At 38.7% G+C, this 12767-nt stretch overlaps 1 protein-coding gene across 3 annotated transcripts; it reads left to right on the forward strand.

The window, feature by feature from the left end:
• The first annotated feature begins 584 nt into the window (after positions 1–584).
• Positions 585–12512, forward strand: LOC110891490 (acetate/butyrate--CoA ligase AAE7, peroxisomal). 3 transcript variants are annotated; one of them, XM_022139192.2, is made up of 4 exons: positions 586–749; positions 4609–4731; positions 10093–10689; positions 11466–12512. In XM_022139192.2, exons 1-4 carry the CDS (start codon positions 660–662, stop codon positions 12360–12362), a joined length of 1707 nt encoding a protein of 568 aa, XP_021994884.1. In that variant the 5' UTR covers positions 586–659; the 3' UTR covers positions 12363–12512. The 3 variants fall into 3 exon arrangements, with proteins under 3 accessions (XP_021994885.1, XP_021994884.1, XP_035836295.1); XM_035980402.1 differs by having other exon boundaries at positions 649–872; positions 4583–4731; XM_022139193.2 differs by lacking the exon at positions 4609–4731 and having other exon boundaries at positions 585–872.
• The last annotated feature ends 255 nt before the right edge of the window (positions 12513–12767 follow it).

Below are 12767 nucleotides of genomic sequence, written 5' to 3' on the forward strand. Positions count from 1 at the left end.
TGCATCAATTGTTTTTTACTGTAACTTTTTATCTAAATCAATTTATTTATTTTGTAAAAAAAAAAAAGTTGAATGAATCGTAAAAAGACAAATTATCTAAATCAATTTATTTATTTTGTAAAAAAAATTTGAATGAATCGTAAAAAGACAAATTATCTAAATCAATTTATTTATTTTGTAAAAAAAAAAAAAAAAGTTGAATGAATCGTAAAAAGACAAAAAGTCGGCTATTATATCTATACTACTTTATATTTATTTCACCAAATTGATCGGAAGAACTCAAAGAGAAACAACTCTTTTCTTATGATATTATATTTTTTTTAACGGCTAACGAATCCTCTAAATAGGTTAGGTTACTGACGGAATTCACCACGTCGGGATACACTTGTCTCCGAAACGAGAAAAACTCTCACTTAGGGCCGAAGCCCATAAACACTCACCCAAAAGTATGACAGTACGGTGAAATAAACCTACTAACGAGGAGGGTAGAAATCGAACTTGGATCCAAACCACCTTTAAACTCGATCACCACGTGGCAAAAAGTACCTTTAAACTCATGATATTATATTAACCCAACTCTTCTATATTCAACGTTTCCACTTCAACACAACACTCATCATCCCAAACACAAACACCCTCAAGAAAAAAAACACAACATCATGGAGGAGAGAGACATCGATGATCTACCCAAAAACGAAGCAAACTACACATCACTCACACCACTTTGGTTCTTGAAACGAGCTGCTCTGGTTCATCCTAACCGTAGATCAGTGGTCCACGGGTCTGTTCAGTACACGTGGCAGCAGACGTACCGTCGATGCTGCCGCTTAGCCTCCGCTCTTTCCAATCACTCCGTTGGGTTCGGTTCAACGGTAACGATTTCTATTTTAAATTTGTTGTTACTTCATGCGTTTGATTATGAAGTTTTGAGTTTTTATTTATTATTATAAGTTATTTCTAAAGTTGGATATTATGTGATTACTGATAGATTTTGGTAATTAATAAGGTTTAGTTGAAAAAAGTCAAAAAGATTGTTTTGTTTTTTGATGATTTTGGGATTATTATTGGAATAATTTTGGTGGTGGGAATTTGATGATCAAATAAATGATTGAAGGTTGAAGGTAGAATTAGGTGGTGTTTGGAGGTTATTTTTATTAGGGGTGAGTAAAAGGGAAAACCCGACCCGACCATTACCCGACCGATCAAACATAAAATACAGAACCGATTCACTACCCTAAATATAGGGTCGGTTCCGATCCATAGGTCCAAGTCAGGTTTCACCATGAAAAGAACCGAGAACCAACCCGAACCGACCTTATTTTATATGAAAAATAAGGTTTAGTTGAAAAAAGTCAAAAAGATTGTTTTGTTTTTGGATGATTTTGGGATTATTATTGGAATAATTTTGGTGGTGGGAATTTGATGATCAAATAATTGATTGAAGGTTGAAGGTAGAATTAGGTGGTGTTTGGAGGTTATTTTTATTAGGGGTGAGTAAAAGGGAAAACCCGACCCGACCGTTACTCGACCTGAGAACCGATCAAACATAAAATACAGAACCGATTCACTACCCTAAATATAGGGTCGGTACCGGTCCATAGGTCGAAGTCGGGTTTCACCATGAAAAGAACCGAGAACCAACCCGACCCGACCCTATTTTATATGAAAAATTGGAACCGATCTAAATACCTAGGTACTTGGGTTCGGGTCGGGTTAGGTATATTTTCGGTTCGGTTCTCGGTTATTTTCGGTCCGGACCTAAACTTGCTCACCCCTAATTTTTATTTATTTAATCTTCTTATAATTTTTTTTTTTTGATGAAATTTGTCATAACTCTTAGCCGATATATGTTTATAGAATAAGATTTAAATTAATATTGTATAGATAGATGTGATCTCTTGTAATTATAAGGAATTATGTTTCCTTGTTTAGAGATAGGGCAACTTTGTATTCTCCCTATTTAAAGGGCTGTTTTCCTATGGATGAGATCATCAAGAATTCTAAACGATAAACACTTTTAATAACAAAAAGGAATTGTTACTTGATGTGTTTTAATGGTAAAAGTTGTCAAAGGTGGATATGAATGTAGGGGTGCAAACGAGCCGAGCTACACACGAGCTACTCGAGCTCAGCTCGAAAAAAAGCTCGAACGAGCCGAGCTTAAACGAGCTCGAACTCGAGCCCGAGCCTAAAAAAAGCTCATGTAGTAAACGAGCCCGAGCTTCGCTTATCGAGCTTGAGCCAGCTCACGAGCCTAAACGAGCTTTCTCTTTATATATTTTTTATTAATATACTAATATAATAATTACCATTTATATAAATATAAAAAAAACTAAATTATATGTATAATAATAATTATAATTAATATAAATTAATTAATAAATGCTAAACGAGTCGAGCCCGAGCCGAGCTCGAGCTTGAAAAATTACCTTCGAGCCGAGCTCGAGCTTTAGAAATAAAGCTTGAATCGAGTCGAGCTCGAGCTTTCATATGTTAAACGAGCTTAAGCTCGAGCCTGATCGAGCTCGGGCTCGACTCGACTCGTTTGCACCACTATATGAATGTCGATGATGCTAAAAGGGGTAAAAGGGTGTTGGAATGTTTAAGTTCTGATTTTGGTAAATACTAAGGTTTATGGTAAAAAGTCAAAGTAATTGTTCTGTTTTGAGGATTTTGATTTTGGGTAATATAGGGTGTATTTGGGTGTGGGGTGATTATTATTGGAATAATTTTGATGGTTGGAATTAGATGATCAAATAATTGATTAAGAATTAGGTGGTGTTTGGGGTTATATTGATTTATTCAGATTTTATATAATTTAATTTGTTCTCAGTAATTTTTTCTTGATAAATCTGTAGGTTGTAAACACAAGTTGGTGAATAACAAAAAGAAATGGCAAATTGGATTTAAATAATCCCAACTCACTGTTATTGGCCAATAATAATCCCAACTCATTTAATCACCAATAATAATCCGAACTATTCACTTTTGTTTGTAAAATACTCCCAGTTAAAAAAACACTAACCAGGTTAAAAAATTGCTGATGTGGCAGGTGACGTGGCATGTCACATCAGCAAATTTGCTGACATGGCAATTGACGTGGCATTTTTGATGACGTGGCAGCTGACGTGGCTGTCTACGTGGCATTTTTGATGACGTGGCAACTGATGTGGCAGGTGACGTGGCATGCCACCTCAGCAATTTTTTAACCTAGTTAGTGTTTTTTTAACTGGGAGTATTTTACAAACAAAAGTGAATAGTTCGGATTATTATTGGTGATTAAATGAGTTGGGATTATTATTGGCCAATAACAATGAGTTGGGATTATTTAAATCCAATTTGCCAAAAGAAATTATGAACTTGAAAGAATTTAATAAAAAATTCGATCACACAAGGGAAGAAAATAGTGCTTAAAAATGTTTGTAAAATATGCCAAGGGATGTTATAGAGCTCCCCAACCTGAATTTTACTGTAAAATTTTTACATCTTTCTTTTTGAAGATTTTTTTAAAGTTAAGGGGACGTATAAACTAAGTAGTTAATTCGGTAAAATATCGGTCAAGGACCGATATTTGAGATATCGGTTATTGCGGTGGGATATTGGTAATTTTAATATCATGCTAAATTTATATATATATATAAAAATTTAACACTAACAATTCAGTATACTCTCATACCATTAACAAATTAACCTTTTATAACTTGCAAAGCACTAACAATTGTAGCAAGTAGGAACTCACTAAGACTTAAAACACACAACTAACAATTAAGACTTAAAACACTAATAGCAACAATAAGAAGAAAGGCGAATGGTAGAAGTAAGAAGAAATGTACTGATATCGGGAAATCGGTGATATATCAGTCAAATATCGGTCCAATATCGTTCAAATATCGGTCAATATCACCGATATTATCGGCACCGATATTCTGACTAATATTTTGTACCGATATCTCGGCAGGGGACTGATAACCGATATATCACTGATATACGGGTGATATATCAGGATATTAACTACATAGCGTATAAATAGCGCCATTGTATATTGTTTCTTTAAGCCATGGTAGTGACGACGCTTGAGATTTCCGACCGCGGGGTCGAAAACGTATATACCTAAAAAAAATTATAAAATCGGGGGGCCGAAAACATATATACCTAAAAAATTATATACGAAAACTACATAACGGACACTACGAGTGAAAAGTTAGGGGGGGCGGGCGCCCCTCCCGCCCCCACTCTGCTGCGCCAATGAGCCATAGGGACGGTCGGAGTCAGAAAGAAGTGGTTTAGTGATTATGTTAACTTTAAAAATACTTAATTAAGACCTCTGAATTATGGAAAAAAAACATGTAAATCTACTATGGTTTGGAATACTAAGCACCACCAGGTTTACCTAGAACTCAAATAGCAGCTAAAATTTATAGTTTACTAAAATAAGCATGATGTTATTGTTGGGATAATAATGGAAGTTCAGCTACTCTTTTTAGCATAAAGCTACTGTGCTTTGGGCATTAACTGTTATTCCTCATAATAGAAAACTTTCTGATTTCAAAAAAAAAATTCAAAGTTCACAGTTCTTTGACAGTAAATTTTACATGCACATACTTTCTGGTTCATCCTAACCGTAGATCAGTGGTCCACGGGTCTGTTCAGTACACGTGGCAGCAGACGTACCGTCGATGCTGCCGCTTAGCCTCCGCTCTTTCCAATCACTCCGTTGGGTTCGGTTCAACGGTAATGATTTCTATTTTAAATTTGTTGTTACTTCATGCGTTTGATTATGAAGTTTTGAGTTTTTATTTATTATTATAAGTTTTCTAAAGTTGGATATTATGTGATTACTGATAGATTTTGGTAATTAATAAGGTTTAGTTGAAAAAAGTCAAAAAGATTGTTTTGTTTTTTGATGATTTTGGGATTATTATTGGAATAATTTTGGTGGTGGGAATTTGATGATCAAATAATTGATTGAAGGTTGAAGGTAGAATTAGGTGGTGTTTGGAGGTTATTTTTATTAGGGGTGAGTAAAAGGGAAAACCCGACCCGACCATTACCCGACCCGAGAACCGATCAAACATAAAATACAGAACCGATTCACTACCCTAAATATAGGGTCGGGGTCCGGTCCATAGGTCCAAGTCGGGTTTCACCATGAAAAGAACCGAGAACCAACCTGACCCGACCCTATTTTATATGAAAAATTGGAACCGATCTAAATACCTAGGTACTTGGGTTCGGGTCGGGTTGGGTATATTTTCGGTTCGGTTCTCGGTTATTTTCGGTCCGGACCTAAACTTGCTCACCCCTAATTTTTATTTATTTAATCTTCTTATAATTTTTTCTTTTGATGAAATTTGTCATATAACTCTTAGCCGATATATGTTTATAGAATAAGATTTAAATTAATATTGTATAGATAGATAGATGTGATCTCTTGTAATTATAAGGGATTATGTTTCCTTGTTTAGAGATAGGGCAACTTTGTATTCTCCCTATTTAAAGGGCTGTTTTCCTATGGATGAGATCATCAAGAATTCTAAACGATAAACACTTTTAATAACAAAAAGGAATTGTTACTTGATGTGTTTTAATGGTAAAAGTTGTCAAAGGTGGATATGAATGTAGGGGTGCAAACGAGCCGAGCTACACACGAGCTACTCGAGCTCGGTTTGAAAAAAAGCTCGAACGAGCCGAGCTTAAATGAGCTCGAGCCCGAGCCTAAAAAAAGCTCATTTAGTAAACAAGCCCAAGCTGCGCTTATCGAGCTTGAGCCAGCTCGCGAGCCTAAACAAGCTTTCTGTTTATATATTTTTTATTAATATATTAATATAATAATTACCATTTATATAAATATAAAAAAAACTAAATTATATGTATAATAATAATTATAATTAATATAAATTAATTAATAAATACTAAACGAGTCGAGCCCAAGCTTGAAAAATTACCTTCGAGCCGAGCTCGAGGTTTCATATGTTAAACGAGCTTAAGCTCGAGCCTGATCGAGCTCGGGCTCGGCTTGACTCGACTCGTCTGCACCACTATATGAATGTTGATGATGCTAAAGGGGGTAAAAGGGTGTTGGAATGTTTAAGTTCTGATTTTGGTAAATACTAAGGTTTATGGTAAAAAAGTCAAAGTAATTGTTCTGTTTTGAGGATTTTGATTTTGGGTAATTTGTTTGACCTAGGGTGTATTTGGGTGTGGGGTGATTATTATTGGAATAATTTTGATGGTTGGAATTAGATGATCAAATAATTGATTAAGAATTAGGTGGTGTTTGGGGGTTATATTGATTTATTCGGTTTTTATATAATTTAATTTATTCTCAATATTTTTTTCTTGATAAATCTGTAGGTTGTCAACACAAAAAGAAATTATGAACTTGAAAGAATCTAATAAAAATTCGATCACACAAGGGAAGAAAATAGTGTCTAAAAATGTTTGTAAAATATGCCAAGGGATGTTATAGAGCTCCCCAACCCGAATTTACATCTTTCTTTTTGAAGTTTTTTTAAAGTTAAGGGGACGTATAAAAAGCACCATTGTATATTGTTTCTTTAAGCCATAGCAGTGGCGAAGCTTGAGATTTCTGACGCGGGGTCGAAAACGTATATACCTAAAAAAAATTACAAAATCGGGGGGCCGAAAACATATATACCTAAAAAATTCTATACGAAAACTACATACCGGACGCTACGAGCGAACAGTTCCGGGGGTCGGGCGCCCCTCCCCGCCCCCACTATGCTGCGCCAATGAGCCATAGGGACGGTCGGAGTCAGAAAGAAGTGGTTTAGTGATTATGTTAACTTTAAAAATACTTAAGACCTCTGAATTATGGAAAAAACATGTAAATCTACTATGGTTTGGAATGCTAAGCAGCACCAGGCAGGGACGGGGGGTCGGGGTCCCCGAACCCCAATGTTTTTTAAAAAATTAGTAGATTCGGTATATTAAATTTTATAAGGACCTCATAAATACAATTAGGTGGACGCCATAGAAAGAAAAAGAAATCTGGTGTAGTGGTAAACCATCCTCTTTACCAACAATAGGTCATGGGTTCAATTCTTTTATAGCTCGTTGTGTCTGTATTTTTCTTAAATCTAATTCAAACCTTGCTCTGACCCGACCCGAAAATTTTAACGATTTGTTGTGAAAATTTTGAACACCGAAAAAAGTGACCGCTATTGCTTTCTCTTCATCCGTTTTTTTCTTGTGGTTTCTTTTTTTAGCCGGTTTGGATGAGGAACCACCAACATCTTGCGGTTGAGTTTCGGGCACGGAATCGGGTTGGGAAAGGTTAACTGGAATAGATGAATCCTTGTATGGAAAGTTCGTGTATACACGGTTTCCTATATATGACGCGATTCCGGCTAGATTGGGACACGGTGAGTATACTAAGCTGTGTGGCGGTTGTTGTAGATGGCCGCGTGTAAGGGGTATTTGGGTCGGGTTTGGTGGTGGACGGTTTTGTGGCGGGCTAGGGTTCGGGTTTTCTTGGTATCCAAAGGGGTTGTTTGGGTCATATCCACAGTTAAAAGGATGCATTGTAGAGGATTAAGTGGGTTGATTTTATAAAAAATATAGAGATATGATAAAAGAAGTAGAGAAGTGGTAAAAAATGGGTGGGTATTTATATAGTGTAAAAAGGAAATATTTTTTTAAATAAAGTAGCTGTTTGGCAACGGCTACATCAAACCAGCCAATCATAGCCACTATGCTGCGCCAATGAGCCATAGGGACGGTCGGAGTAAGAAAGAAGTGGTTTAGTGATTATGTTAACTTTAAAAATACTTAATTAAGACCTCTGAATTATGGAAAAAAAAACATGTAAATCTACTATGGTTTGGAATACTAAGCACCACCAGGTTTACCTAGAACTCAAATAGCAGCTAAAATTTATAGTTTACTAAAATAAGCATGATGTTATTGTTGGGATAATAATGGAAGTTCAGCTACTCTTTTTATCATAAAGCTACTGTGCTTTGGGCATTAACTGTTATTCCTCATAATAGAAAACTTTCTGATTTCAAAAAAAATTTCAAAGTTCACAGTTCTTTGACAGGAAATTTTACATGCACATATTTTCTTGCAAAACTCTTGCAGTTTTTGAGTTTACTTCTTTAGGGGGGACGGTATGCATGCGGGGAGTTTATCGGGGAGTCGAGTTCACCGATCGGTGAATGGATGCCGGGGTTAAATCGGGGAGCAGGGAGGAGGAGAGAAGTGGTGTGGGCGGTGAGTATTCACCGACTCGGTGAAGAAGAGGGAGAGGTGGGAGAGAGAGGGTGAATGGTGGGCCCCAACTAGGGGTGTAAACGAGCCGGGCCGAGCCCGAGCTCGACCAGGCTCGAGCTCGGCTCGTTAGGTTTTTATGAAGCTTGAGCTCGAGCTTGGCTCGGTTCGAGCCTACTTCTTTGAGCTCGAGCTCGGCTCGCGAGTAAAACCCAAAGCTCGAGTTCGGCTCGACTCGGCTCGAACAATTTGGAGAACAACCTTAAACGAGCTAAAAGTTTGGCTCGAGCTCACTTCAACATCGCTTAAACGAGCCAAAGCTCGGCTCGAGCTCGGCTCATCAATGTTATCATCATTATTAATATATTATATATAAAAAAATTAAAATTTTGTATGGGCTCGTTTAGGCTCGCGAGCCTAAACAAGCTTTGTATTTCAGGCTCGAGCTCGGGCTCGATAACAAAACGAGCTCTATTTCAGGCTCGGGCTCGTTAAGGCTCGGCTCGTTCGAGCTTTTAACCGAGCCGATCACGAGTAGCTCTCGAGCCTCTGGGCTTGTTTACACCCCTAGCCCCAACCCCTTTCAACCAATCACATTTTTTTTAAAAATTCTTTACCGCTCTCCATGTGTTTGACCATTGCCAGTGATTGAATGTAAAATGGGGAGTGGAGTGGGGACTTGACATGGCATGATATTATTGGCTAGAAAATAACTTAAACACTCACCAGTGATTGACCACTCCCTCCACCCTTAGTGTGTTTGGATACAAAATTTAACAAGTTCATTGACATGAGATCCAGAGTAATCTTGGTTTCAACTTTCTCTAATTTTTTTTTATTTCTGCACGGTAATGAGAAATTGTAAACATACAATTAGCTAAAACAATTAGGTTATAAGCTTGGTTAGCAGTCAGGAAGCACTATGGGTATGAGTTTGATCACACCGTGGAACGTCAACGGGAATTGATCTTGAAACCAGTCTTCTAATATGCATTAAACTCTCTTTTAAACAAACTAAATGTTATTTCTTAGAAAGATGAAACCAAGCTACTTACTGCAAACAGTTTTATCACATTAGCCTTGTTATTTCCTTTATTGATTTTATGACATCGAAGGTTGAGTTAGGGCGTGATGTTGGAAAAATGTAACACCGACGAGTTTTTAATGCTTTATCTGTTCGAAAATGCAACGTTTGACTTGGCACATTGTTTGGTATAAGTCGTTGACTAACGATGAAACACCTAAAATCAACGGCGCAGCATAGTGGGTGCGGGAGGGGACGGCCGACCTCCCGAACTTTTCGCTCAGTAGTGGAGAGCATGGGCGAAGGATAGTGGGGGCGGGAGGGGGCGGCCGACCCCCCGAACTTTTCGCTCAGTAGTGGAGAATATGTAGTTTTCGTATAGAAATTTTTGGTTATATACGTTTTCAACCCCTCGTTTTATAGAATTTTTGGGTATATACGTTTTCGACCCCCGGTCAGAAATCTCAAGCTTCGCCACTGGTGGAGAGTATGTAGTTTTCGTATAGAAATTTTTGGGTGTATACGTTTTTGACCCCCCGGTTTTATAGAAATTTTTGGGTATATATGTTTTCGACCCCCCGGTCGGAAATCTCAAGCGTCGCCACTGCCTAAAATACACAACAACAACAATACAAAACTAGAACACTCGTGAACTTCAATCAACGTCACCACTGATATCTTGTAACGACTGCTAATATGACCCGTTTGACTTTTAAGGTCAATTGAATTAGTTTTCATCTTCAAGAGATGCGTTTTTCTTAAATTTCTAAGGATAGTTTACAACTGCTTTCTTATATATGAAAGTCAAAATTTACAAATGGTTTTCAAACCGTCAGGTGGCGGTGATTGCACCAAACACCCCAGCGATGTACGAAGCCCATTTCGGAATTCCAATGAGCGGAGCAGTCCTAAACGCAGTCAACATCCGTCTAAACGCTTCAACTATCGGCTTCCTTCTAGAACACTCATCATCCGCAGTCATAATGGTTGACCAAGAATTCTTCAAACTTGCCGAAGAAGCTTTAAAGATTCTAAAAGACAAAATCAAAACCAACTTCAAACCTCCACTTCTAGTTGTTATCAAAGACGAAAGCGTCGAATGTAATCCAAACAATCTCCAATACGCTCTAGCAAAAGGTGCGGTTGAGTACGAGAAGTTTCTAGAATCCGGTGACCCTGAGTTCGTATGGAAACCGCCGCAAGATGAGTGGCATAGTATTGCGTTAGGTTATACTTCGGGTACGACGTCTAGCCCTAAAGGGGTGGTGTTGCATCACCGTGGTGCTTATCTGGCGGCTACTAGTAATGTTGTCGTGTGGGGTATACCTGAAGGAGCTGTGTACTTATGGACGTTGCCGATGTTTCATTGCAACGGTTGGTGTTTCGCGTGGACTCTTGCCGCTATTTGTGGGACCAACATATGCCTTCGACAGGTACTTCTTTTCTTTACGTATGAGCGGTTCAGGTTACAGGTTCGGTCGAACAAATTACTCGTTGTATGAGTCAAAATGGTAGGGGTAAGGTCGGGTCGATCTGAAAGCATGATTTTGTCTATTTAAAGAAATGTTAATCCTTTAACTATATTAACAGTCGGTATAATTACAAGAGTAAAATGTCATTTTCGTCACTGAGGTTTGGCAAATTTTGCGACTTTCGTCGAAAGGTTTGTTTTTCCGCATCTAGATCCAAAAGATTTGAATCTCGCCATTTTCATCCGGCTCGTTAACTCCATCCATTTTTCTCTCCGTTAAGTCAGAGATATTTTCGTCTTTTTTGCTAACTTAAAGGGCAATTCAGTCGTTTTCACTTTATGTAAAAAAAGACCGAATACTTCTAAAAAGACCGAATTGCCCTTTAAGTTAACAAAAAGACGGAAATACCCTTAACTTAACGGAGAAAAATGGATGGAGTTAACGAGCCGGATGAAAATGGCAAGATTTCAAACCTTTTGGATCCAGATGCGGAAAAAGAAACCTTTGGACGAAAGTCGCAAGACTGGCCAAACCTCAGGGGACAAAAATGTCATCTTACTCAATCTAAAAACAGAGCTCAAAAGCACCCCAAAATAGCTTTTTAAAACATAAAACCTTGTAAATACATTGCAATGATTTTGACCCGAACCCATTTTAAACCACCACATGGCCCGCGTATTTCGAGGTGTATGCTACAAAGTTGGTATACCATGACTTCTTGTTGATGTTTTATGCAGGTAACGGCTAAAGGTGTTTACTCGGCTATAGCCAATCAAGGCGCCACCCATTTTTGTGCCGCCCCCGTAGTCCTCAACACCATAGTAAACGCCCCACCCGAAGACACCATCCTCCCGCTCCCCCGCCTGGTCCACGTCATGACCGCCGGAGCCGCCCCACCGCCATCCGTCCTCTTCAAAATGTCCCAAAACGGGTTCCGCGTGACCCACACGTACGGCCTCTCAGAAACTTACGGCCCGTCAACTATATGCGCATGGAAGCCCGAGTGGGACCACCTCCCTCCCGAAACCCAAGCCAAACTAAACGCGCGCCAAGGCGTCCCCTACACCGCACTCGAACACCTAGACGTTGTAGACACCCAAACCATGAAACCGGTCCCCGCCAACGGGACCACCGTTGGTGAAATCGTGTTTCGTGGAAACATGGTCATGAAAGGCTACTTAAAGAACCCGAAAGCTAACGCTGAAGCTTTTGCGAACGGGTGGTTCCACTCGGGTGACTTAGCGGTTAAACACCCAGACGGTTATATCGAAATTAAAGACCGGTCAAAGGATATTATAATATCGGGTGGTGAAAATATCAGCAGTGTAGAAGTCGAAAATACGATGTATCAACATCCGTTAATATCTGAAGTGTCGGTGGTCGCAAGGCCTGATAGTCGATGGGGTGAATCGCCGTGTGCTTTTGTGACGTTAAAGAACCCGGTAGAGAAACGAGATGAGGGTAATGTCGCTGAGGATATAATGAAGTTCTGTCGCGAGAAGATGCCGGCTTATTGGGTCCCGAAATCGGTTGTGTTCGGGCCGTTGCCGAAAACGGCTACTGGAAAGGTTCAGAAACACTTGCTAAGGGCTAAAGCAAAGGAAATGGGTCCTGTTAAGATTAGTAAGTTATAAACTTGATTTAGGGAGATGAATAAAAAGGGTTATGTTGGATGTTACATTGAAGGGATTTTTAATGAACTTGTATGAAATTGTTGTATTGTTTTTGTTTTATGGGTTTGTGATATATATTAATATGATGCTGTATTGTATCATGTTTGTGAATATTTATATCTTTAACCTAGGGGTGAGCATAATCTGGGCCGGACCCAAAATACCCGATAACCGACCCGAAAAATTACCTACACCGAACCGTACAACGTAGGTACAAGGATCGGTTCCTAACTTTCACAATACGTCGGGTTCGGGTCGGGTCGGGTCGGTCCAAAAACCCGAAAAAAACCCGAGTATACAACTGGACCGAAATTAGGTGCAACACCAACACATAATATGAGTTGCTCAAGGATGAAATTATCGCAA

This window comes from Helianthus annuus, chromosome 11 (genome assembly GCF_002127325.2).
Source record: "Helianthus annuus cultivar XRQ/B chromosome 11, HanXRQr2.0-SUNRISE, whole genome shotgun sequence".
Lineage (NCBI taxonomy): Eukaryota > Viridiplantae > Streptophyta > Magnoliopsida > Asterales > Asteraceae > Helianthus > Helianthus annuus.